The sequence below is a fragment of the Anser anser genome, assembly GCF_964211835.1.
Source record: "Anser anser genome assembly, chromosome: 1".
Taxonomy (NCBI): Eukaryota; Metazoa; Chordata; class Aves; order Anseriformes; family Anatidae; genus Anser; species Anser anser.
The window spans coordinates 120,864,842-120,891,468 of NC_139720.1; the positions used below are offsets into that span (position 1 = coordinate 120,864,842).

Sequence of the window (26,627 nt, forward strand, 5' to 3'; positions counted from 1 at the left end):
TGTGGAATAGAAGAACAATAAAAATGTGAAACTTAAAAGAGATGGTAAGGGTGGGCTGAAAACCATTGATTCTGATTTCATGCAGAAAGGTCCAGAATTAGACTCTGGTTCTTTACAAAAGCAGTCTTCACGTTCAGAGTTACCAAGACAATATGCAGATTTAGAAAAAAGTAGTGCCTTTGTAGGGAAGCCCGTGGCCAAAAAAATTAGAGTGAAAGGTAAATCTGAGCATGCACAAAGTGTTAGTACCTCAAAAAGTGGTGTTCAGCAAACCAAGGACAAATGTATATTAGTGAAAAGGGAAAAAGAATATTCAGAAAATCCTGAAATTGCCAGAGAGGAAGTAACCCATAGTTTTCCCACTGAAAAACAAATTCTGACTGAAAAAGCAAATTATTCAGATAAAAAGTCAAAAGTTGTTAGATCTAAGCAATCCCTTAAAATAGATGTACTTCCATCTGCATCCAGTAATCAGCTCCAGACTGGTTTAATTGCAGAAAAATCCAATCTGGTTGAAAATCAAGGAAGTCAAGAAACAGTAGAAAGTGGAAACAAAATAAAGAATGCTGTTGAAAAATCTAATAAATGTGAAAGAATAGGTGTCAGAGGGAAAGAAAATAATGTAAAGGAGAGGGAGTTTAAAAAAAAGGATCAGATTTTGAAACAAAGAGCAGTAACTATGTCATCATCTTCAAGTGAAGAAAATAGTAACGACCTTGCAAAATACATACTTAAAAGTAGGGAAAAAGAAGGGGACTGTTATGAAGGCAGAGAGATCCAGAAGGCAATGAAAACAGTAGAAGATGTAAAAGATTTGGACTTCGAAAAAGAAGTCAGTGAAATTGAAGAGGTTCAAGCTACAAACAACACGAAAGAATATGTAGAAGACGCTGATATAAAAAGCCTAAATGAAGAAGAGACAAACTCAGAAGCTAAATCTAATGAAGAGAGACAGTTAGAAATTGAGAATGATGAGGAATCTAATCAAGAGCAGGAAAGTGAAGAGAGTGGAAACGGTAAAAGTGAAAAAGAAAATGGATATCAACTGAATGAAACAGTTGACAGTGAAGTTGAACTAGGGGAGGAAGAAGAAGAGACTGAGGTTGAGGAAGATAGAGACGAGGTCTCAGCAGAAAGAGATGAAGATAAAGAGGAAATAGATAGTGAGGAAGAAAATGAAAGAGATGAATCACAGGTTGAAAGAGACACTGAGAATGAGAATGCAAAAGAAGTTGAAGAAAATCATCAAGAAGATAGCACAGACCAAGGAGATGAGAAAGGCAGGTTCATAGAGGAAGAAGAAATATCAAGTGAGGGAGAAAAACAGGATATTGAGGAGGAGGATGCAAAAGACAAACAAACTGAAAAAGAAAAGGAGGAACGGGTTGAAAGTGAGGAAGGAGATGAAGATAGAGACAGGGAGGAACAAAAAGAGGTAGAGGCAGAACAGGAAGGAGAAGATGAAAATGAAGAAAAAGAAAGGGAGAATGAAGGAGATGAGGGTGAAGAGGGGGAGTTAGAAGAAGCATTGTCAGGCAGAGAAGAGGAAGAGAGAGATGAAGAACAAGAAGAGGAAGATAAGAGGGCTAAGGAGGTGGGGGATGTTGGAGTGGAAGAGGAAGAAGAAGATGGGGAGGATGAAATGGAAGAGCAAAGAGAAGAGGAGGAGGCAGGGGAAGAAGCAGAGGTAGAAACAGAAGGGAAGGAGGGAGAAGAAGATGAAAACAAGGAAGAAGAGGAGGGGGGAAATGAAGAGGAAGGGGAAGAAGAAGAGGGAGAAGGAGAAGAAGAAGAGGAGGGAGAAAAGGGAGTGGAGGAAGAGGGAGAGGGAATTGAGGAGGAAGAGGGGGAGGAAGCTGAGGTGGAAGAGGGAGAGGGAATTGAGGAGGAAGAGGGGGAGGAAGCTGAGGTAGAAGAGGGAGAGAGAGAGGAGGAAGAGGAAGGGGAAGAGGGAGAAGAAAAAGAAGAGGAAAAGGGGGAAGAGGAAGGGGAAGAGGAAGAAGAAAAAGAGGAAAAGGAGGAAGAGGAAGGAGAAGAGGGAGAAGAGGAAGAAGAAGGGGAAGAGGAGGAAGAAGAAGGGGAAGAGGGAGAGGAGGAAGACGAATTGGAAGGAGAAGATGAAGGGGATGAGGGACAGGAGGAAGAAGAGGAAAACGAGGAAGAAGAAGGGGAGGAAGAAGAAAAAGGAAAAGGTAAAATAAAAATTGTTAATAATAAGCTTCTACAAAAGAAAAGACAATCCAGGAAACCAGGGAAGACAGAAAGTTCTGCTGTACCAAACAGCTCTAAACAAAAAATGAAGTCCAAACAGCGTGTAGCAAATGGTTTGCATAATTCAGAACAATTTTGGAACAATGTGCTGCCTCATTATTTAACTCTAAGGTAGTATGGACTACTGGATATGCATTTTAAGCCTACTCAGGAAGATCTGGAACTACGGTAGATTAATTTTAAGATGTAGCCAAAACTTTCTATTATACATACACTGAAGTGCCTATTTCTTGAAAAGGACTGAAGGAAATGTTTAGATTTGGGAAGCTCTCATGAGATAAGTCATTTGCACAATCATCTTTATCATATATGACAGTTGCTGAGGAAGGAAGATGTGTATGCCTCAGATTATAACTTCATGCTGATAACATGAATTACACATTGTAATAGTGTAATCTTTGCCTTTGAATCAGATTTTTTTGAAGTAATACATGAATTTTAGTTGCAGCTTATTTGTTAATGTGCCTTATATGAAAAACAGTGTCAGTAAATCATAAAAGAAACACATTTTCAAATTTTATTTTTCCATATTCATTCTCACTACTTTTCTTCTGTTTATATATTTGTAAAATGTTTGCTTGAGTATTCAACATAAATTAAAGAAAGGCCAAGTTGCCAAATCTGCTTGGATCAGTAGATGGGAGGGAAATGGAAAGGCAAACCTGAGTAAATGGTGGCCTGGGCTTTTCCAAAGGCCTTAAGGTTGACTTCTTATTTTTGTGTGCACAGTTATGTGCAAAAAGACAAACAGGAGCCTCAGAATTTGGCCTGTGTTTCAGTATAGTCAGAATACATCTGCTTAGTGATAATTTTTGACTATCACATCAGGTGATTTGACATAAAAAATGAAAAAGATTAAATAGCTGCCTACAAAAGTCTAAATTACATTAGTCATCTAACTCTTAAGGTTCCCAAGGAGAGGAATGTATTTGTTGCAGTGTGAAGTATATATGTATGTTTTCAGGATCAGAACTTAAGCTTGTTCTCATTGGAGGAGATTTGTGTTTTCCCTTCCTAAAAGTCACATCAGTGATCTCCAGAAAGAAGATACTGTAATAAACCAAGAAACTAGATGGAGTAGTAGCAAAAGTGGCGTAAAAGTCTAAACTGCTTTTGTAAATTGCAAAGTATGCTAATATTTCTAAAGCTTCCTTAAAATGCACAAAAAATCTTAAAAATTATTTTTGTGATTTTGAAATACTGTGCTATTGCTAATAGTGGTTGAACCAGCAAAAGAAAGGAAATGAACTCTTGTCATTCAGCATTATTAGTTATTACTATGATAATGGGTGGTCTGAGATTTTGTAAACAGATCTCAGTATTGACATTCTCTGGAAGAATTATTATTTAAAACTTATTTAAAATGAGTACAGGAGAAGAAAGAAGCCAAAATGAGTAAACATCACTCAATAAAAATGTTAATGAGATCATTATATTGAGATTATGAAACATTTTTAATGTTGTTTTGTAAGATACTGACATTAAACCATCTTTGACACAATGTCTCCTGAATTTATTTTCTATAAAGACTGTGGTAGATTAATGGTTTGCCAGTAGATTCTAGTTCAGTTCAACCTTTCCAACTTCAGTCACCACTTTCATGTACCATGTTTGAAGGTAAGATTGATTTCAGTAACATGCTGTATGCAATAACTATAACAAGAATACTTACGCCAGTGACTCTATTTTGTTCCCGTGAAATCAATTTCAACCTTTGGAACTTTCTGGAATATGTTATGTTGACATGAGTATGTGTAAGTCTTTGGAAAAGGGTGAGTATCCTGATATTGTGATTGAATGGAACATTTTAACAGTTAAATGCACTTCCTAAGAAGGCAGCTTACTCTAGTAATGGAGTGCTGTGAAAATATTTATGTTTGAAACTAACTAGAGTTAAACCATGTTATTTTATTTCTTAGGAAAGATCAGGATGTTACTGTGACTAAACTTAGAGTAATACTGAGAAGTATTTTTATAGACCTAAAACCATGTTTATAGACCGTGAGCATCTTCGATATGATGCCTACTTATTTGTGATTCTAAAATTCAGTCATGGAAGAAAGCTGTATGCTAAGAAAATTCTGTTATTTCATATGAATAATATTTGAGAGAGGGAGAAAAAAAAAAAAAAAACAACACGAGAGCACTTTGAAACAAGTGATTTCAGGTTCCACATGGGAATAAATCTTCATATACTGTTTGGGTGTAGCTTTTAATCTAGATCCTTAGGTAAGTGGGGACCATTTGTTGTTGCTCTCTTAACACATGCTGGTATCATAAGTCTTCCCAATGTTTCCCAGGAGTGTAAAAGAAGCCAAGTTGTGGGCATCTCCTCTTCTTTATTCTGTCTGGATAAAAATTCTTTGAAATGAGAACTGATCTTATATTGCTTTGTAGATCATTCCTGTGGTAGGGGAAAAGCAAGAGCGTTGCTGCATCTCTTCTGATGGTTTTCCACAGAACAGTTACATAAATTGTACACTATGCCAATGTTTGGGGGGACTTTGGAACTCCATCAGCATAACTAGAGTGGAATTTTGTTTTATTTGACTCATGCGGATTTATAAAGCTTGGTAGTTGCAGTTTTATGGAAATTCAGCATGTCCTTGGTATTTACTATAGAAAAAAGATTTATGTGCAGTACTTACACAACATGGCAGAAGTCATCCTAAACTAGTTTCTAGTGGAGAAAAAATCCTGAAATAGAGAGAGAAAACAACAGACATAACTGCCCAGACCAAAGGTCTACCTAGCCCGATGTCTTATTTCTGCCAGAGGCAACCTGTGAATGCCTGGCAAAAAAATAAATAAAAATGTGTAATGATACTTTTCCTGTATAATCACTCAGCTTTCAATAATCTGTGCTTCAGAAGTTGTATCTGTTGTATATAATAGCCTTTTTTTTTTTTTTTCATGAATTTCTTCCACTCACTTTTTGAACCCATGGAAGCATTTTGTGTCTGGTACATGTTTTGGCAAACAATTCTTAGATTACCTTAAATGTTGTGTGAAGAAGTAACTCTCCTCTTTGTCTCGAATCTGGCGTGATACTTTCATTTGATGGCTCTGTATTAGAGAAGAAAAAGAGCATTAATTGTCTCATGATTTATTCCCTCATGGTTGTGACAGGGAAAAAGTGTTCAACTCTGTGGTTGAAATGAAGTCAAGATCAACGTGGTTTATTGATATGTTAATAATAGTTAACCAGCAATCAATGAACTGCACATTCAAGACCAATAGCAGTAACACAGCAGGTACCAACAATACTAGACATCCGTAACATGTTAATAAGCAGATGCAAATTTCTGAGCAGCCTTTTGCTGCTGATCTCAGAAACTCAAATCCCCACATACACCTTCATGAGCACGTTCACAGAATTGCACATAAATACAGTTCTTCTCACAGCAGGCACAAGTTACAAGCACATACCTGATTTTCAGGGGGACGGGCAAATCTATTGCCAAACACCTCCTGTAAGAGTTGAGCGTGTTCTAGATTTATCGGTACCCAAGCTGCTTCCTTCAATCTGCTAATCCCCATGCTGGCGAGAAAGCACCCTGTAACAACCCATACTCACGAGGTGTGGGTCTGCTTCTTCATTGTAGCACGTCCAGCAGCTGGCATGCAGGCATCTGGCAGAGAGGCTATTCTCTCAGGCCTTGAGGAAGGTCCTGGTGCTGGCGGGGGAGCTCGTGGCAGTATCACACCCAATTTTGTCCGCTCTTCTATTCCCACTTCCCTCCCCTAATGTCACAAATTGGTGCTTTTATACTTCTTTTCAAGCTGACTCTGATTTTCTTTGGGTTTTCAAAAGTCTCTTTGTTACCGTGTAATCCACCCAGTGCTTATTTTAAGCATATTTTGACATTGTCAATTTTCTCTTTGTCAATTTGAGGGCAGATGTACACTTAAGTTTTTGGTATTCAACTTCCACGCATTTACATCTGTCAACACTGAATTTTGTCACCCATTCACTTTATATAATGAACCCCCTCCGCAACTCTTCACCATCAGCTTTTGTCTTTACTCCCCAGAAAAACAGCAAGCCCTGTGATATCATGGTTCACTTCTTCCCAAATTATTTCTGAATAAGTTGTACCATAAATTTTCCCTCATGCTTGCAAAATTTCAGCATTTAAATTTTGTCATGTTGTAGCTGAAAATATCAAACTATTCAAATAATTGTTCTCTTTGCCTAATTTGTACTGAAAAACAAAAAAGTCTTTCTCCAAACTACAGAAAATACCTAGTTTGGATTAACTATGTTTTGTTCTGATGTCTTATCTGGATAGGTACATCCTTATTCTTTAGTATGGGGCCATTAGGAATCATGGAGAAAAGGACATTTAGCTTTTGTTTCCATTGCTTTTACATTTTCCCCCAAGCTTTTCTTAGCTAAAAGGTAACTTTTAGCTTATTTTCTCCATAAAGTAATGATACTTTATTGATCTTACTTCTCAGAACAGCAAATTGAATTTGCAGTGTGAATGTAGTCATTTGACAAATGCTTGGCTGAGATACCCTTTCTGGTACAAAAAAAATAAATAAAAATTTAAGGGCAAAGCATAATTTTATATTTTTTAATGCGATCTGACCTTTTTCTTAGGACATATAGACTAGATTTATGAACCGTGAACTCAAGTGAACTTTTGTGTATGTCTTTAATTTTAAAACTAGTTTTATGGGAAGCCAAGTTCAGAAATAACAGGATCTTCAGACAAAAGAATGTTGTCAGATCTGTAGCCTGTAATAGACTACATGGTATCTGATACACAAGGGCAAATTCTCAACTCATTTCTAGATATGCAATTCAGATAAATGGCGATGTTTAGTACTGTAGCATTCTACGAGCAACTGAGTTAATGTTTTTCTTGCACCAATGGCAAACCTATAGTTCTGTCCTCAGTTGAGTTCTGAACATGTTTTTGACCTGAAGTCGCTCATTGAATTATAATATTTTAATACACTTTTTTGTACATTTTAATGCAGAGAATAGAGGTTTACTTACGCATAATGAAAAGATTTTGGTGAGATACTTTTGACGTAAAAAGATTGCACTGCTGAGAGTTACTGAGGCTTTACTTTTCTATTGCAAAAAGACAAAGCAAGTACACATAATCACCATCTTTTTTAAGGATTTGTATTAATGCCCATTGCTTCTTTCCTTGGCAACCTCATGGTATAATCATCTAAATAAATGTTAATATCGTGATCTCAAAAACTCATACTTTGTTATGAAAATATTTATTACCAGTGTCCTGAGTTGTCAAGTAGACTACTTACCATTCCAGCTTTCACAGAGGTCCCAACATTGAAACGTCAAATGTGGCTCTCAGCTCTTTCTATCTCTGGGTGATGGGTAGGTTACAGGGCAGTCTGATGGAACATCCCAGCTTTAATGTTCTGGGTCTAGAGCATTATAATTTGTAATAAGTACTCCTCCTTTCACACAGAATTGTATTAGTGGTTTGTATGAAATGTAAAGTATTTGTGGTTACGTATTGAAAGTGAGCTAAATGAAGGTAGCTGTAAGTAGAACTATATATTAAGCAAAGCCTTCATCTGCATTTGTACCTGAGGAGGTGTAGATCACTCTAGTGTTGAAGAGTAATGTTTCCCATTTCCCCTATACCAGTGATGTTACAAGACGCTGCTGTGACATTCATCTGGAAACTCAGCAATCATTATCATTGTAATATGAGTTTGGGGCTGTGAGCCGCCCGGGCAGAGGCTGGTTTTCTTAAAAGGAAGTTTAAAATAATTACTTTCATTTTATCCAGTGTCTAGCCAAGGCACAAAATGCCTCTCATAATTAGAAACGCAGCAGCAGCAGAACTGCTGCAAAATGGACACTTATTGTCATTTCTGAGAAGAAAAAGAACAATATAAACATTTTTCTATAAGAATTTGGAAAAAATGCAGAAAATGCATCCATGTGTGGACTAATATTCCCAACTTACTTTTAACAGACTCTTTGCCTGTTAACATTAAGAATTCATTTTTTTATGCAGCATAATATCTTTCAAAGACACACCAAATTTCTGAGATAATATATTCAGATTTGAAGCCGCTCATATTTCATCTGTTTTGCTTAAGTACCTAGGATTTGTTTTGGTGTGCCTTTTCCAAGTGATTAAAAATTAAAGGGTATTTATTTAACAAAATACTCTAGTTCTGTAGAGTTGGTTGGTTTTGGGTTTGTTTATTTGTTTGTTTTCATTTTCACCTTAGAAATTGATATTATTTATTTGTTCTCCAAGGAAAGCAGACTTTTTGGAGAAGATATTGTTTTGTATGTGAAAGCCATAATGTGTCTGAGCTATTTCACATGTTGACTTATCTTGGGAAATAAATAATAAAAATTTGTTCTGACTTGCTGGAGGTAATTCTAGGTAATCCTATCCTTTAGGTAATTCTATTTAAATTATTTTTGTAGTGAAGAGATTAAGTCAAAATCTAAAACAAACCTGAAAATACAAATGCTGCCTTTTTTAGAAAGTAGTTTTACATTAAGGTTTCATACATTGTTAAGGAGTTGTTTATACTCAAACAAAAATTCAGAGGGGTATCTTCAGTTACTCCTACAGTAGCAAGCTGGCAAGCCACAGACTAATTACATCACAGCCAGCTGAAATAATGTGTAAGGTAATGGCAGCAACAAAGGACTCTCTAGTACTGTGTACTAAACATCACTGTACTGTTTCTGAGTGATATCTGAAGTCCTGAAAACGCAATCAGATTTATTTTTAATGCAAAGTATGTGTACTGCCAGCCTGTGACAAAAATGGACAGATCTGTGTAAACTTACAGGTCCTCGTTTGCTTTCTGGTAAACAAAGTATATTGTTTAGTAAAGTATGGTCAGAGATGACTTAGGAACACAACAATGAAAAACGAGTCTGCTCAGTTTCTATCTACATTGTTTACTATTTTACTCAAGTTTTCTCAGTGACACCGTCCTGTTAGAGGATGCAATTGTAGTGTCACAAATAGTATTGTAGTAATTTGATGTCACATATTCATAGTAGTCATTGTATCACTGTGTGGGCATCAAATACTTTGAAATATTTTCTTCCATCGTATTAGCAAAAAAACACAGCTATCATTAGAGTTCAATTTTTGCTTAACGTGTAGGAACAGAATCTCATGCCTGACATAAAAGTTACTTTCATTTGCTTGACTGTCTGCACAGTGTGCAGGAAATTATGAGCTCAGCATTACATTAATATTCCAGGACACTTACATGACAGAAGTCTTCCCGGTTAAGGGACTGTTAAAAGTATCAGATAATCTGTGCTGAATGCTCTTGACATAGAATTATACAACCACCAAACAAATAAAACCTCATAGGATTCCAGATTTTAATTTTTAGGTGAGGTATGGTGATGGGCTTTGGTTTCTACTGAAAATTCTTTTGTGTGTACACAGCTGAGCTCCCCTGTTTGTCTTCATGAAAATATACAAGGAAAGCCTAATTTGGCTTTTTGACTGCCTCACTGCTTGTAAGTGAAAGAATAAGCTTTTAAATCTCTCATTTGAGTACTCTCATTTGAATACTTCTATCTTTAATCTGTACAGCTTTTTCTTTAATAATCATTAAAGTGGAAAATACTTCTCTAAGGGTTAGAATAGCTGAGCTAATAGCTTTTCTATATTAATAGCTACAAAATGAAAGTCCAGTTCAAATTCCTAACGACATGGCTAGCACTGTATGGCTTTTAAGATATTAGGCTTTCACTGTAACCCCTAAATAACTGTGAGGTATGTATCTTAGCCTTATGAAGAGTTTTGTAAGAAAGTATTTCCAAGCACTTCACATTATGTAACTTGACATCATTACAAGATCAATATCAACAAAATGGTATGTGCCTACCCATCCATATATTTATAAACCACAAAGGGTAAACAGAATTCTTTTTATTGTCTTCTTCATCTATATGTAAATTAATGGTTAACCTTGTTACTTTATATGCCTTGTTAGCAGAATATTAACATAGTGTATCTTCCCAGTATAGACAATTCAGGAGTGACATTGACATGCACTAGTGTTTTGGAGATCTTTGGAAATTGTAATTCCTATACCTCTTCCCCCTCAATCCTGCATCAAAAAAGAAGGATGGTCTGTAGAAATGTATTCTGTTGTTGTCCTTACCAGTGCTTTACAAAGGGAGCATTGTTAACTCCCATATGACAGCAACTGTGGCCCATATATCAACCTCTATAGAGCTGATATCCATCTTCTATGAGTCTTCTTCACAGTGAAACTCCTTTTAGGTATGTATTTAGTTCAGTTGTTGTACTATATAAGAGACCCATGGGATACTTTGGAGCATCTAAAGGTAATAGGCTGGACAGGTGGTAGGAGGAATCTGTTCCCTCCATGATTGAAAACTCTGGTAAGCAATTGTAAATTTGTGGCTGCTTGGCAGAAGGTAGCCAAAGAAGCAGCATGTAGCTAACTACCTCATTCTCAGCTGTCTTTATAATAATCTTCTCTGTGGATTATTAACAGTTTCCTGGACAAATAGAAAGAGAAATATCTGTTCTGTAGGCCAGAACTTCCCAGAACTCCCAATTTCTTAGTGGTACACGTAGTAGTTACAGATTTCTCTTCATTGATAAGTTTTCACAGGATTTGAAAAAGATTTGAGAAGATCCAGATATGTTTTGTCAGTGGTTTTGAGATTTTCTTCCCTAGAAACATAAATTGGTGGTGGCAAACCAAAAATATTTTGACTTCTTGAGGAGACTTGGAAAGATACCAGAAGACTTCCCCTTCTGAAATGTTCAATATGGACAGCCAGGCTGTCAGGTTCTGTAAAGTATATGAAACAGTGAAGGCAATATCGAGAAACCCGGTTCCCAGCTGTCATTTGAGCAAGGTCTACCATGAGACATGTCTTCAAGCTTCACTGTGATTTTTTTTTGGCCAGAGCATGACAAGAGGTGTGACAGCATTATGGAAAAGGTTGTTTCGTAGTGCTGACAACTTTTTTGTCCTTGAAGAAACTGGAATCTGAGGCTTAAATAAAAGCCATTTCAAGTATTTTTCTTGCATATTCTTTGCTGCTGTTGACTTTCTGTGTGTGTCCCTGACCAAGTCATCTTTTCAGTGTCTCAACTTTAGAATTAAAACTATTGAAGCTATTCTTACAGCTTTATCTTTCTATGACCAGGGAACATAAAGTGAAATAAGAAAATAAACCTTCTAAGGCATGATGATGGAGAATAATGCAGTGTTTACATTGGGTTATATATTTGCTTTAAATAGTAGTGTCAAACTATTCAGATATTTTTAATGGCCTGATGGTTCATCTTTTGAAGTAAAAAGGATGTCTGTAGTATGGCATGCTCATCTTGTTCACTTACATTGGTAAAAACTCTCCAAAACATGCCTGTAAATGAGCATGCGAAAGTGACGGTAATTAAACTGTGCTATCAAGAGTTATAATTTGAAATGGGTTATTGTAGAAGTTGATAAGATGAGGTGACAGCCAGTGACACCTCTGCCAAGCTGCAAGTATAGTCGGTAGGAATGTGATCTGTCTGGGAGGCTGTTCAGTTTACCAGTAGGCATCTTCGTGGAGCTCCACCGCTCTTAGTTCCACTTAATGGTTTGACTGGGGGCATGACTCAGTTACCCAAACACATCCAGTGTCACTTCAGATGTTGTGGGATATCCTGTACGGCTGTGAACTGGGGTCTAGAATGACACTGGGTCCTTTTAAGTCCCATGGAAGGATGTCTCAGATTCCTGGAATATCTGAGTGGTGTTTGTCAAAGGAATTCCACTGAAGAAAATGACAGCTTAGCTTTATGCTTTTTTTTTTTTTTCTTTTTTAAGCTTAGCTTCCCGTGTAGACTCCTACATTTAGGTACCTTTGTTTAGGCTAATAGGAAAAGTTGTTTTGATATTAGAATCCAAACCTAATACAAAAGTTAACCATAAGCATCCAAACCTAATACATAAGTTAACCATAAGCAGAACCTATGGAGTAGTACACTGAAGTTCAACCATTACACATCTGTAAAAGAACAGTGGTTTTTATAGGCATAGGAATCTTGTAAGTTCTATAAGGCTACCGTGAGATATCTATGTACAGTTTCTGAAATGCCGTAATTACGTTGCCATGGATGATATCACACTGATTGTGCTCTGTTTTTTCATTCAAGTATACCAAACACGTCCATGTTTATGATGTTGCTTACCACAGTGCAAACCCTGTCTACATGATAGAAAAACTCAAGATTGCTGACAGCAATTTTATACTCTGTTCACACATCATTTTTTTGAATAATGTTATTCTAAGTCCCCATTGATCAGTGTTGACTCTATAGGGACACAGAAAAAAAAGAGTATTTTTTAATGTTGCTTTATGTTAACGTTCCTAGCTATTTGGAGCATTTAGATCTGATGACATTTACCAAAGTTTACCCCCCAAAATGGTTCTTCCCTCCTTTCTCTTTTGATTTAGCACTAGACTGTGCTTCCAGGAAGTGTTTATAAACACCAAGTTCAGCTTTTCTTAGTTACCTCTGGTAGATACAGCTTCCAGCTTAATGAGAATTAAGAGTGCTGCTCGCCATCAGACACATTATCTATGCAGAAGAAATGGTCTTGAAAGAAAATATGCTTTGTATTGTTAAATTATGTTTTGAATATTTAGATAAGGGAGAAAGCAGTTGTGAGTAGATAGAAAGCTGGAGGTGAAGTGTGAATAAAGGTGAGGCCAGGAGTACGGGTGATTTTTGAGATTGCATTGTGTAATTGAACAAGTGAGGATTGGAAGAAGAGCTTTTTCATATCAGTTTGTCTTTGGGAACTAATTTTGATGTGAATATGTCATGACTGTTCAGAACTCAAATCCTAACTACTTTTATTACCTACACTGTATAGAATGTCAGCATTTTTGTTGTTGATTGCTCGAACAGTATCCTCATGTCAGCACAGCTAGAGATACTTACATGTGCTTATAAACTGGGATAAATGGTTTTGGTGGTTCAAAGCTGGACAAAACTTTTCATTTACGTTTAACTATCTTTACCTTATGCTCCATTTAGTAGAGGAATGTTGCATAGTGCATACATGTGCTATTAATCTTAAATTTTCTCCAGTTTGCAGTGACTAAGTGGAGTCTCTTCCATAGGCCATTACTTTACTTAATATCTCTGAAAACTGTCTTAATTTTGAAGGAATCAAAAATAGAAAATTCTTTTCCACAGATGTCCATTCTGAATAATTCCACATCAATCTTACAGTCCTCTGGAAGACTGTATGTCAGTATTTTATCTAGTGGAATTATTTTTACATTTTTTTGCAAAGACAAAATCCTGTGCATGCGTTATCTCTAAACACTTCTGTATTTAATATTGCAGTGTCCTATAGTGGTACCATAGAAGCCTACAGGTAAAGTATACCAGTGATAAATAACACCACTTCCAAAGGAGTTCAGATGAAAACATTTTCAGTTTTTATTGTTCGTTGTTCCTCGGATATACTGGTATCTAAGAAACAACCTTTTTCATCTCCTAGAGAGGTGAAAGTTATTTGCTTTTGCTTTCCATCGTAGATGTCTGAACATATTATAGAAGAATCAAGTGCATAAAGAGTTTGTCATGTTTGGTTTCCTAATCAAATTTCTCACTAAAACAAACAAATGAAAAAATCAAGGACATTTCAAAAAACGTTCACACCCTTCCAGAAACCTGCTGTCATTTTCCTTATCCTTGTTCCAAATGCCAGCAGACAGGATTTTTGCAGTTATTGTTAGTGTTCTTTCGATGACTTTCCACTGTGCAGAGCCCCAGGGAAACCACAGTGGGATCTCCTCATGGAATCTTTTTGCACTGCTACTGGGAAACTTCCCAACAGCACACAAGGTCACAGGACCAGATGGTAATGTGAAAATGGTATGTCTAAACAGGATGGAGTGTGTCAGCAGTGCTGTTCAATCTACATGCTGCGTGAAAAGATACCTCACCCAAATACTTCTGATGCAGAAGCATGCAGCTCATGTACTTTCTGCCCTTACATATGGTAACAGGAAGTGTGGTCCATGCATCATGAAAGTTCTGGCTGAGTTAAACACTTTTTTAAGGTGAAAGGATCTGTCAAGACATTAACCCTTGCTTTTCAACATAGGCAGAATTATTCTGATGAAAAAAATTCTTTTCCCCATTTTGAAAAAGTAAGTCATGCAGTGGCAAAGCATTTAAACTTAGCATAACAAAATGTAAGACTTTGTAGTGTAAACATGAGCTAACTCAACTGTGTCCTCAGATAAGGGACATAATAATGCTTTTCTGAGGGCACAGTTCTGAGGGCAAAGTTAGATTTTTGAGAGTCCTTCTTTGAGAGCGAACCTTGAATAACGACTCCTGTCTTATTTTATCTACCTTAGAACATTTTCTTTTGCATTTTCTTGTTCTTAGTCAAATAGTGATGTGTATGATGAATTGGTGTACGGTTAGGAGTATGATAGCATCGTGCAGCATGCATTTCAAAATTCTTTTTTGGCCATCTTGTCAAAGGAACAAAACTCATCTGGAGATGAGGAGACAGATGAAGAAGAAGAAGATGAAGAAGATGTAGAAGAAGAAGAAGTAGAAGAGGAGGAGAAGGAGGAAGATGAGGAGGAAGACGAGGAAGAGGAGGAGGATGAGGAAGAAAAAGGAGAAGAAAAAGAAGAAGCAGGAGAAGGAGAAGCAGAAGGAGAAGGAGAAGGAACAGACGAAGAGGCAATGGAGGAAAAATATGAAAAAAAGAAACATCATAGTAAAACACCTGAGGGAGAGAAAACCAGGAATAGCACAGTGGAAACTGCAGAGGTAAAATCTTTTACTCCTTTTAAATCATTGTCTGTGAAATAATTTGTTTCTTTAACTTGCATTTATTTTAATATAGATATCTTAGAAATGCGAAGTTGTTTGGGGTGGTTTTAGTAGAGGGAAAAATACATAGGTAGGTGTTTATAGTTAAACATTTTATTTTTTAGCAAGTTTGAAAGTAGAAATTTCATTGTTTTGTCTCTCTATAGACAGAAGAGACTACTCAGAAAGAGACCATCATTGAGCAGGGTAAGAGTACAATTCCTAAGAACTGGACCATTGTATACATTCTAAAAATATATAAAACATTTCAAAAAAATAAAACTTTTCTAAATAATCTCTATTATAAATATACTGAACAATAGAGTTACTGTCAGTGGTTGGTAAAGCAGTTCTTGAGAGAGAATGAAGTTTGAGAGGCAAAAAATACTACTAATTGTTAATGAGTTGCAAGAAAAAAAACAACACACTTTTCCCAGTTATGTTTTGGAGGAAGTCCACAAAAAAGACTTTCTCTTGAAAGGATTGTTTTACTGAAAAAGAGCAGTTCTAGTTGTGAAGTATTGGTAACTATTATTTCTCAAGCAACTTCTTTAGGTGCCATGTTTCTTCACTTCAGTGGACTAGCTTGTCAGAAGTCTTTTTTATCCCTACCCACCAATGACATTTCCTCATTATGTTCATAAACAGATTATTTTTGGTGGAACGTGGTCATTTCTGAACACCGTTCAAAGACGCTGAAGATCTGAGTCTAGATGTTGCTTGTAGTTTTGAGGACAAGTTGAGCAGGCTGATAACAGATATTCCTTTAGAAAAGCAGGGGAGCATGAAGTTGGCTGCCCTATATGCAAGACAACTCAAAAAAGCTTCTTTCTCTAGAATTTTAGAAATTCTAGAATAATCTGTAATTGTTCTTTTGTAAGAAAAAATAATTGTGATATAAAAAAGATCACTCCCTTTAATAATGAAGAAGCTATGCCATTTATCTTCAATATTATAATTGGAACAGCTTGTGTGGAATGGATGCTTAAATATTTTCCATCATTCAGTGAGCTGGAAGTTTTGGTATTAAGTTCTAAATTTGTATCATTCATGCAGAGAGTATAGGAAAATTGAAACATGGGAATATCAACTCAGTTGGAAACCTTTTCCTTTACCAGAAGATTCTATGGAATAAAGATTAATGCTGAACAATAACTCTTGCCCTAAAAGTCAGCTTTTCCAAATTAGAATATATTTTCAAAATCTGTGTACAAGACATTGTCTTCTGTCCACAAGAGGAAACTATGAGTGTCCAAGTCAAAACATTTTATATCATGTTACTGCCATGCTTATTCTTTTCTGGAAAATCAAACATTTGGAGAATAATACAAGGGCCTTATATAGAAAAATGAAAAAAATTAAAACATTCTTGTCAGACTGGGCATGAAGTTGAATTGAATACTCTGATTGCTTAAGATCCACATTTTATTTAGTGACTTTTACTTCAAAAATAATTTGAATAAGAGGTCTTTTTGCTCCTAACTTGCAAGAATTGGAAGGAAGTTAATATAAAGGTTTATATTATTGTAGAGAAAGAAAGCACTGACAATCATACTGTGAATAATTCTTCAGAGAACACTGAGGACCAAATAGCTGAAGGAATAACAGGGAGAAAAAAGGTAAGTGGCCTGATTTTTCATTCTACTTCTAGTAGTGACCAAGAAGGCATTGGTCAGTTATATAGGTGCAGCAAATACCCAAATTTGCCTGAACTGCATAAACAGTTACAGTGCTTAGCCACCCGTTGTTTCTGTTTAAAATTTGATTGTATTTTTTGATACCCATGTGTGTTGCTTGCTGTGGAAGTGTTTTTTACTATGCTCTGTCCGTGGATCAAAATGAAACAGTTGGTCATCTTCATATTGGAAGATTTTGTATTAAGCATGTATATCAACATTTTTCTGACAGAGATTGTCAGACATGCAGGTTGGTGTGTATTTTATACTTCTACTCCCTGCCCTTAAAATTATAGAGGGCCTTATAACCTTAGATGTGACACATCCTGGCTATTTGACTCCAATATGTTGATGACAGATTAAGGAAAGAAAAAAAGATGCTCATACTGAAAGCTGAGAGTAATTATAACATTAGAGGATCTGCACTGCAGAATGATGGGATACTACTGTCTATGGACGTATCCCAATATTACAGTAGTGTCATAATCCACTGTAGAATAGATCACAGAATCATAGAATCATTCAGGTTGGAAAAGACCTCTAAGATCGTCGAGTCCAACCTTTAACCTAGGACTGACAAGTCCACCACTAAACCATGCTACAAAGTTCTACGCCTACGTGTTTCTTGAAGGCCCCCAGGGATGGTGACTCAACCGCTTCCTTGGGCAGCCTGTTCCAATGCTGCACAACCCTTTCAGTAAAGAAATTTCTCCTAATATCCAAAGTAAACCTCCCCTGGCGCAACTTGAGGCCATTTCTCCTCATCTTATCACTTGGTATTTAGGAGATAATATATAGATTTAGGTAGATAAGATATATAGCACCTGTAGCTTAATGTAATTTAATAGCTACTATTATGGAAAAAGGCCAGATATTTAGTATTTTTTGTTATGATTTTTTCATATGGTATCCCATTGTCTTGTCATGTTCTTAGTGTCTCAAAATATTACAAGCTGCTCTTACCATCAGGTTTTTTTTTCCTTGGCTGTTTGTAACATTGCCTTTATTTTAACATAAAAAACAGTAAACTAGAAGGTAAACTGAAATAGTGGGAACTAATGTACCTAAACTGTATTATTGAGTGATCAAACTAGACTTGGAAGTAATGGAAAAGCCTTACAGGGGAAGGAAAAAAGTTGTTAATTCTTCAGTGGCAAATGAAAGTATAATGAAAGTCAAATGTGAAATATAGTCAAATAAAATAAATAAAGTTCAAATAAAGTCAAATGAAAGTCAAAAGAAGTATACAACTCTATTGCCAAAGCAGATTTATTAGGGTTGCGTGGTAGGAGTAAATGTGCACCTTGCATGTGGACAACGGACACCTGTCTCATGAAATCCAAATTATTACACCCATCACCCACAAACCTTCAGTTGAGTTGTGTGAATGTCCAGCACATATGTATGCTATAACTGTCATTCATCTGTGACTTGACTGGACTCAGGTGTAAGCCAGGGCCGCATGAAGGTTTTGCTGTGATTTAGGAGGAGGAGAGAGAATGATAAGTCGCCATTTGCAAAGAGGAATATATAGCCAACATACAAACACACACACCAGTTGTTACAGATTTAGCTAAGATGAAATGCCTTTAGGGATGGCAGAATTCCCCACTAACTTCAGTATACCCTTTCTATTCACAAAAATCTCTTCCAAGATTTCCTCTCAAAATTGAAGTCTTAGTAAGGAAACATACAGCATTGTACCTGGGAAGTGACACCATAATTACAGACTGAAGGGAACAAGACAACTGTCTTTTAAAAGTAATCACGCAAATCTCTGGCACTCCTTCTTGCCCTATATATGTTTGTGCTATCTTCTGGTTTTACACCAGCTCACATGAGGGAGAAATAATGTGAGGCTGAAAATAAAGCTAAGTTATATTTCATAATAGGGAATGTAAATGGAACAGTCACAAAACTAGAAATTACATGGTGAATAACACAAAACATAAGTAGCTATTTTAAGTATTGTCTTGTTGCAGTAAAAACAACTGTTTTGTGAAGCTATAAAAAGTTAAGAGACAGTTTTATGACTTCAACTCCTGTTAGGCTAAAAATATTGCAATATATTTCCTTTATTAAATTGTATTTCCTTTATTTTTTATATATTTTCTATGTATATGTAATATATAGATACAATATATTTCCTTTATTAAAAAATGTCTTATGTTGATACATTTGCTCTGATGAAGCTTATAATGGGGAGTTCTCTAAGGCATATACACAGTGGTAAATTTTGCAATAAAAGAAATAGCAAGTGAATGAAAACAAATAAGACATTACTATAATTAGTTTGAAAGTAAGCAACATAACTACACTTTTGATGTTTCAAAGAACTTCTCTGCTATTCCCAGAGTTATTTCTGTTGCCCTTAAAGAATACATGTGTGATGCTTGACCATCTCTTATGCAGAAATCCTCCGATACAAAAAAAGAGATTATTTAATGAATTACAATTTATTATGAAAAAAAAAAAAGTTTTGTGTATGTAACTGATGGTTAGTTTAATTTGGTTTCTTCTAAAAGCAAGTATATAAGTCAGTCTGCAAATTTTTATGCATTGTTGTAATTAGCCTCGTGAGAGTATATTTGAACAGTGAATGGCTAGTATGTATTAGTGAGAGTTAGCAAGACCAGAAGAAAATATGTTCTATGAAAATAAATCATAGTATTTCTGTCAGTAGAAATGAGAAAAAGTCCATTATCACCTGATTTTGTACAGCATACCCATAAAAGACAGGTTGTTACTCACATCAGGTTTCAGTGAGGTGAAAGCTTGGGAGTTGATTCTTATGAAACATTAGCTAAATAATTTTTCTACCATGTTTCCTTATGAAAGCAGCAGCTCAGCTAGTTGATCTTGTATCTGTTTCCAACGTGCACTGATTTAAGATATATATATATATATATATGCATGTTGAGGTATACTCTACATGGAACTTCTTACATGTTTAGGACCCAAAGGCTTCTGCATAGACTGGCTGCTGTGTTTCCTGTTGAACAAAGTCCTTAAGCATCAGTTAACTTCGAGCATGTGTGTAGTCTCATTGGCATAAAAAGATATTGTTATTAACTTTAATGGGACACGTGGTTATAATGAAGCATATTAAGCATTAACTGCTTTGGGCTTTGCTGATCTGAGCTTTTATTTCTGGCCCTTTTCTCAGACTTGTTTGAAAGCAACACAAATAATTTTGCACCACTTGCATTATTATGTACAAGCTGTATAATGTGTAATTTGACAAAATTCAATCATTTTAATTTATTTTATTCATTTCTGTTACTTTGACACATTTCAAATAGTGCAGCAGGGTGTTTTTCATTAGCATTTTTAAATAGTCATATTGTTTTGAAAAAAAAAAGATTTATTTTACCAGGGATAAATCTGTGACCTAAATTGACCCTGTTATATACAAAAGGCACTTTTTATTTTTTTTTTTTGTTTTTTTTATACTCCAGTTTTCCCTGTTTAAGCGAAAGCCACTGACAAGCCAGAAGAATGTATGCAACAGAAAGGAAGATTTATCTGGAAAGCCATTCCAGAGTGAACAAGAAAAAGAAGATTTGTCTGGTGAAGACAGTAAAGATGAAAATCAGAATCATACATTGGAGAATTCCAAGGAAACTGTGACTAACCAGGACAGAAGGATGAAATCTTCTACTTGTATATTACTCTAACACTGTTATAATACGTAAGAATGTGACAGTCTTAAAGCACATAATGCAATTTATACTTGAAAACAGTTACGAGTTACTGAAGCTGTTGATGGTTGCTTTGATTGATTTGATTGTTGTGATTTTAAACATGCAGACCATTTTCTTGGTATTTATTGGTAATTTTAATAGTTGCAATTGATATGTCTGTCAGAATCTTGCTGGAGTTCTGTGGCCTTAACTGTTAGTGTTGTAAAACAAAATATATTTTTTTATGTGAAAAGTTGAATACAGGCATTTCATGTTTTTTGCTAAATAACTTTATGCTGTTTCAGTCTACAGAGCACCACTTTCAGTTTGATGCTCTTGCAAAACTATAAATATTTGATGTTAAGATATTATTTGACTTAAACTGGGTGAGAATATTGAAGTTCACATTTTAAAGACATACTTTCTGGGTACAAAAGACAGTACACACTTACATGTGCCTCTTTCTGTTTTGACTTAGAAAAATAGCAATAAACACCCTGTGTATTTAACATGTAGGCCCTCGTTGAGGAAGTTACTTAAGTATGTGCCTAATTTTGTAAATGGCAGTAGTTCCATTGGAAACGGTACCTCTAACAATGACATAAATATGTAAGTCAGAATCCTGCCAAACTGGGAGTTGCACAAACTTCTCATCTCTGAGAGAAGCTGAATGCCTTCACTCCTGCCGAAATCAACATAAGGTGATGGGACTCTCTCCTCACAGAATAAAAGGTGGACATCCTTACTGTATTTCAGTTGGATCCCAATGCTGTAGTCTTTGAACATCCATACCTTAGTCAGTCTCTAGTGAAGCTTTTCTTACAGGAGAAGAATGCAATATTAAGTTATTATGGAATACCTCGATATTACAAGCAGATTGCTGTGGGCTATATATTCACACTTTTTGCAGGCAACCTGGCTTTTCTTCAGATGGTGATTAGAAAGCAGGAGTAGTGAATCCCATTACTGGTATGGATGAGCAGAATCTTTTTTTTTTTTAATTAGTCCAAGAAGCAAAAGGGACAAACCCACTATTCTAATTACCAGCATCCCCTCTAAATGAAATCTGATTTCTGAACATTTAGTCTAGATAAATAGGAAATATAACCCTTACCCTGATGAATCTGATCCAGTATCTGCTTGGCCCTTACTCAAATATGCATAGTTTTTATGAACATACACAAGCCCTAGGATAAATTATAAAATAAAGAATTAATGCTAAACTGAGTACTTGTCATAATACTTTGCAAGGGACAGGTGATCTTTGTAGAAAACCTAGGAATACTGGATGTTTGGGTCATGCGTTACCAGAGTTACTTAAGATCTTTTTGTTCTGAACTGTTACTTTCCTTTGGGCTACACTTGAGTTCTGCAATGAATTGTACATGAGATTTTTATTTTTTTCCCAGTGTGCATTATATTTACACATTTTCTTGTTTTCCTAAATGTACATGTTATTTCTGCTCTGCCTGGATAGTAATGTGAACAGTAAAGAAGTGGAAAAGGAGGGATAGACCAATAGTGCCCTCATTAATTTAAATGAGCTTTAGTTATTTTTAAGGGGAGAAATTCAGTCACAGAAATTATTACCATAAGGTAATACTTCTTTTAAATGTGAACTATTTAAGAGGAAAATAGTACATTGGAGTGGTAATTACCCTTGAACTTAATGCTACCAAAGTTTACGCAATGGAGTCTAAGCTGATGTTCACCAAAGCTGGTTTCAGGAACTCGTATATTTATCTGGTCCATACCAGATGGTCCAGTTTGCTTAGGAAAAAGCAGCAGCAAATTAATCCATTCAGATGTCTTTTTTACATGTCTTCCTCAGAAATAAAAAAGAATAAACAAGTAAAACAAGTTACATGTACCTGTGTATTAATATAAAACTTTTTTAACAAGTTCACAGCCCTTATGATAAAAATGTAAGGTACTTTTATTATGAAAAAGCTTTCATCAAGTGAACAATAACAAAAAGCTGTAGAAACATTTTTAGTATATTTTTCTATAATTTGTTACTTTCCCAAAGATAATTTGTATCTTTATTCTTAGATTTCACAGCCCAGTTATACAACTGAGATCGTGCTTCAGAATTTCTGGTTTTCTAAAATTTCATCATCGGAGCTACCACTAGGTGGAGTTTGTGTTCCTCGGAGGTGTAACTGTATCGTCCCAGTCTCTGCAGCCAGCAGTTTTCCTTCCCCGGGCCCCCAAAAAGCAGTTAAAGATACTCACACTATCAATTTTTCTGATTCAGAATTATCTGAAAGCTTTATCTTGTCTGGATTATCACTTTTTGCTTTAAGGTCCTCTGGTACCTTAAAATTGTTATATAGTGGTATTGTTTTTTTTTAAATTGTTATAAAGAGATACATTCATAAACATTTAAAGACAGAAAAATTAAATCACTCATATTTCTGAATGTATATGTAGATGCTCAGTGGGAAAATTCTAACACAAAAGTTCAGGTAAATGATCTGAAAAAAAATCTTCATATATCTTGCCTACATATATACGAATATATATGCTGATACATAAAAGTGTGTGTATATATACTAAGATATATATACACATATGTATGTATTTGTATATGTTTGTAAATGATCAATAATTTATATATATGACCAGAAGTTACTGTTTCATACATATATATGTTTGTTTGCTGATTTCCAGAAGCACAGGATTCATTCATGCATCTACCATTCCTATGGAAGTTTGTGACGACTGAAATAGAAGAGGAGAGAACATGCTGTTCCGGCAGTATTTTCTATACCCAAAGGTTATACTAAAATATCAAATGAACTTCATATAACTTTTTCTTTTTTCTTCCAGGAAATAGTTATATAATAGGTAAGCTGTGTCCAACTTTTGTCCCTAAGGAGGGTTTTAAGTCATGTTATTGTCATTAGAGTAGTTGAAATGAATTAATATCATAATGGTAAACTAATGTAAGTCCCAATAATCATGTGTGCACAACCTAATCTTATGTGATTATTGATTAACTTAGTAGGGGTTCATTTGAAATGAACTCCTGAATAAGACATTAAGTGCCAGCTTTTACGAGTGCCTTTTGACATCTAGCATTTTTTACATTTAGTCAAGTATATCAGAAATGCTTTCTTGCACCCAAAGCCCATTCTGTACTCAATTTCCGTTGAAACTGCTGGCCAGACTCCCTGCTGACTGAGAAAGGGATCCTTTGTAAAGCAACATAGTTACACTACCACTCCTGATACTACTGTCACTACTCTGGACATCTACCTCCAGATGAAGTAATAATGCTTCACTCAGATTTATGACATCCACCTTGCAGCATGGATGCTTAACAACATCATAGAAAAAAAAAGAAAAGTTAAAAAAAATCTGAAGTATGTGAATTAGCAGTGGAAATCTATTTGAATTGGCTATTAAAATCCAATACCGAGCAAATTTAAAGATACCCAGGTGTTGGATGTGAAAATGATAACCATTTACAGCATCCCTGGGCAATTTTCTCTCTTTAAAATATAATCAATCTGGAAATATCCTAAGAGTGTTTTTAAGAGCTATGTAATTTATACTATTCACTACTCACAAGGGTTACATTTTCACACGGTATGATATCTAAATTCCTTTAAGAACATAAATAGTTTCCTAGTTAAGTGTGATGAGATCACTACTAGTGGTGAGAATTGGGAAAATTAATGCTTTGATAGTAGGTCTGCTTTGCTCAATCCCTTATTACTGATCAGGTGTCACTCAAACTTCAACCTATTTGCTTCTAAGACAGTGCTGGAATTGCATTTTAATCACAGAATATAATTACCAGTCTCTTTTTCAGATAGTAATGACTCAACAAAAACATTGCAAAATCTAAATCTGGCTAAATTGCTGTTCTTTTATTTATACACAAAGAAATCTTTCATTTTCAAGACCATTCTCATTTTATGTTGAAACAGTTTGGACACAGCTGTTTCCAATCAAACTCATCAAAAACTGAAGAGATCTTACCAGTTACAATTTTAAGAGATGTTAGCAGCTTTAAAAAATACGAAAAACAACAGAGCTTTTGTTCTTTGCTATATCTATTAACATTAAAATATGTATCTTCTGATACACCTCATACTATTCTTGAAAATATTCTACAGTATCTAAGAATCCAATATTCTCTTCCTCCCTCCCCCTCCATTCTGTTTTGTCACTGCTGAAAAAAACTGTGAGTCATCCAGATGGAAGGAGGAAAATGCAACTGGTGTTCTTGAAGACTTGCTATGTATGTCTACTACATATATGCAATGTATGCGACCGACCCAGACCTCTATGTTGAAATTTTATGCAGAAAAAAAAAATAAATCTTAGTGGAGAAAATGAGGAAAAGTCCTTATGCCATTGCAGGACAGGAGAGCACGAGGCCACCAATAACTGTGAAGACGCGAAGAGACTTGGGTCAGATCACTGGCATGGGGTGCACCGTGGAGGGATGTGCTTGGGGAAGGAACACGCAGAGAGTGCTGTCCTGAAGAACATTTCTTTCCCCTAAAATATACAGCCAGAGTACCATATTCTTCAGTATTTTTGTCAAGGAGTAAGTCATTAAATGAAGATTGTTGTTGCGTGCAAGAAACTGTTTGATAATTATCTTAGTTATTGAAGCTTATAGAATTTCCATTGGTCTATATCCTTCTGACATTTTTATCCAGTGATGAAGCTAAAAGCCTTCTAGGCTATCCTCTAGTGTTCTGTTTTCTGTCTGTATCTTAAATAATAATAATAATAATAAAATCTATTAGAAAATATGAATATGTCACTTAAAAATGCAAAATGAGCAAAGTCTCCTCAACAGGCACGCTATCAGCAGTGGAGAAGCCTTTCGCAAGCAGCACCGAATGAAGCACCTACTCCACGTGAACTGAAGCACATGCGCTGACCGTGGGGTTTCACAGGCATTTGTTGAGAGCAGCATTACGGTAAGATTGAGAAATTTTGTATTTCATTCCCAGGTCTGAGCTGTGTGGGACACATCCGTCTGCCTCTTTCTGGCAATGTCTTCCCCAGATGCTTTTTTGCCTTTTTTCCTCTCGGTGCTGCCCATGCCTCATCACAGCAGCGCCCACCCCAGTACTTCTCTTCCTTCCCATCATCTCCACAGGTCAGTCTCAATCTGTGCTTCCTTTTCCATCCCATCTTTGTCAGAGTCGCAGAAACGTCCCAGCACTGGAGTGCACCCAACCAGCCTGCAAGCACCCAGACTGCCCCCAGAGTGGGGGCAGAGACCAAGTTCACGTGCAACAGGTTGACATCCAGAGTGAAAACCTGAGCCCTACGAGCTGGCAGGCAGAAGATGCTGAGAAGAGGGTCTGGTAAAAGCAAACACAGAGCAACAACCATGCATTTCAAACTGTTGCTGCCACTGAACGTCACAGGAAAGTCGTTCATAAACTTTCAAGAATTGTAAGGGTTGCACAGTGCTACATTACTCGTGTTTTAGAGCTTTCTGCAGAAATTAACAGGAGTAATTCTAAGTATCGGAGCATTCTTGTTCACCAGGACAATTCACCAGGGTAAAAACATGAGTGTAATTGTTTCCTGGATTGGGCCCCCCATTTGTCATCTTCTTATCATGACTAATAGAGTCTTAGCTGGGGCTTCCAAAGCTTAATTACATGCAGCTGGGTTGTTGTTTTAGGCTTGTTTCATTGTTTTCTTATTTTTTGTTTCCTTACCATTCTTTACTAATTGGTGAAAAACTTTAATCGGATTGTTAAACTTTATTAAAAATAGTACTTTACTGAATTTCTGCCCTCCATCAATAGCTGTTTTTGTATTATCACTGTAACTGTAGTTAAGTTACAGCAATTGTGGTACAGACTAAGAAAATTATACTTCTGTACCTCTATTTAAGAAAGCATGAAAGATGAATTATGTACTTAAATTTACTCATAGGCATATCAAGAATATATCTGTAAGTCTCCAACAGCACGTAACTTTGCTTTGGGTCTTACTGTGTATTAACTAAGACATTCTCACCCACTTTCATCCTGTACTGATGGCTAATTTTGTTTTTAAAGAGCTTTATTTAATTGGGGACTGCATTTCATTTCCTCTAAACAGTCAAAAACTGTGAATCTTCAGTGAAAATCATGGTGGTT

At 35.9% G+C, this 26,627-nt stretch overlaps 2 protein-coding genes across 2 annotated transcripts in view; both read left to right on the forward strand.

The window, feature by feature from the left end:
• Positions 1-14,752, forward strand: part of RPGR (retinitis pigmentosa GTPase regulator) — a 61,098-nt gene extending 46,346 nt beyond the window's left edge. Inside the window, 1 exon segment of the mRNA XM_083808194.1 lies at positions 11-14,752. Within this exon segment, the coding sequence (XP_083664320.1) occupies positions 11-2,386 (2,376 nt within the window). The 3' untranslated portion in view covers positions 2,387-14,752.
• Positions 14,052-25,274, forward strand: LOC310898122 (uncharacterized protein; the record flags this gene model as incomplete). The annotated part of the gene is made up of 5 exons (XM_083832605.1): positions 14,052-14,180; positions 14,742-15,098; positions 15,308-15,347; positions 16,671-16,759; positions 20,275-25,274. 5 exons carry the CDS (start codon positions 14,052-14,054, stop codon positions 20,491-20,493), a joined length of 834 nt encoding a protein of 277 aa, XP_083688731.1. The 3' UTR covers positions 20,494-25,274.
• Positions 25,275-26,627: the final 1,353 nt, after the last annotated feature.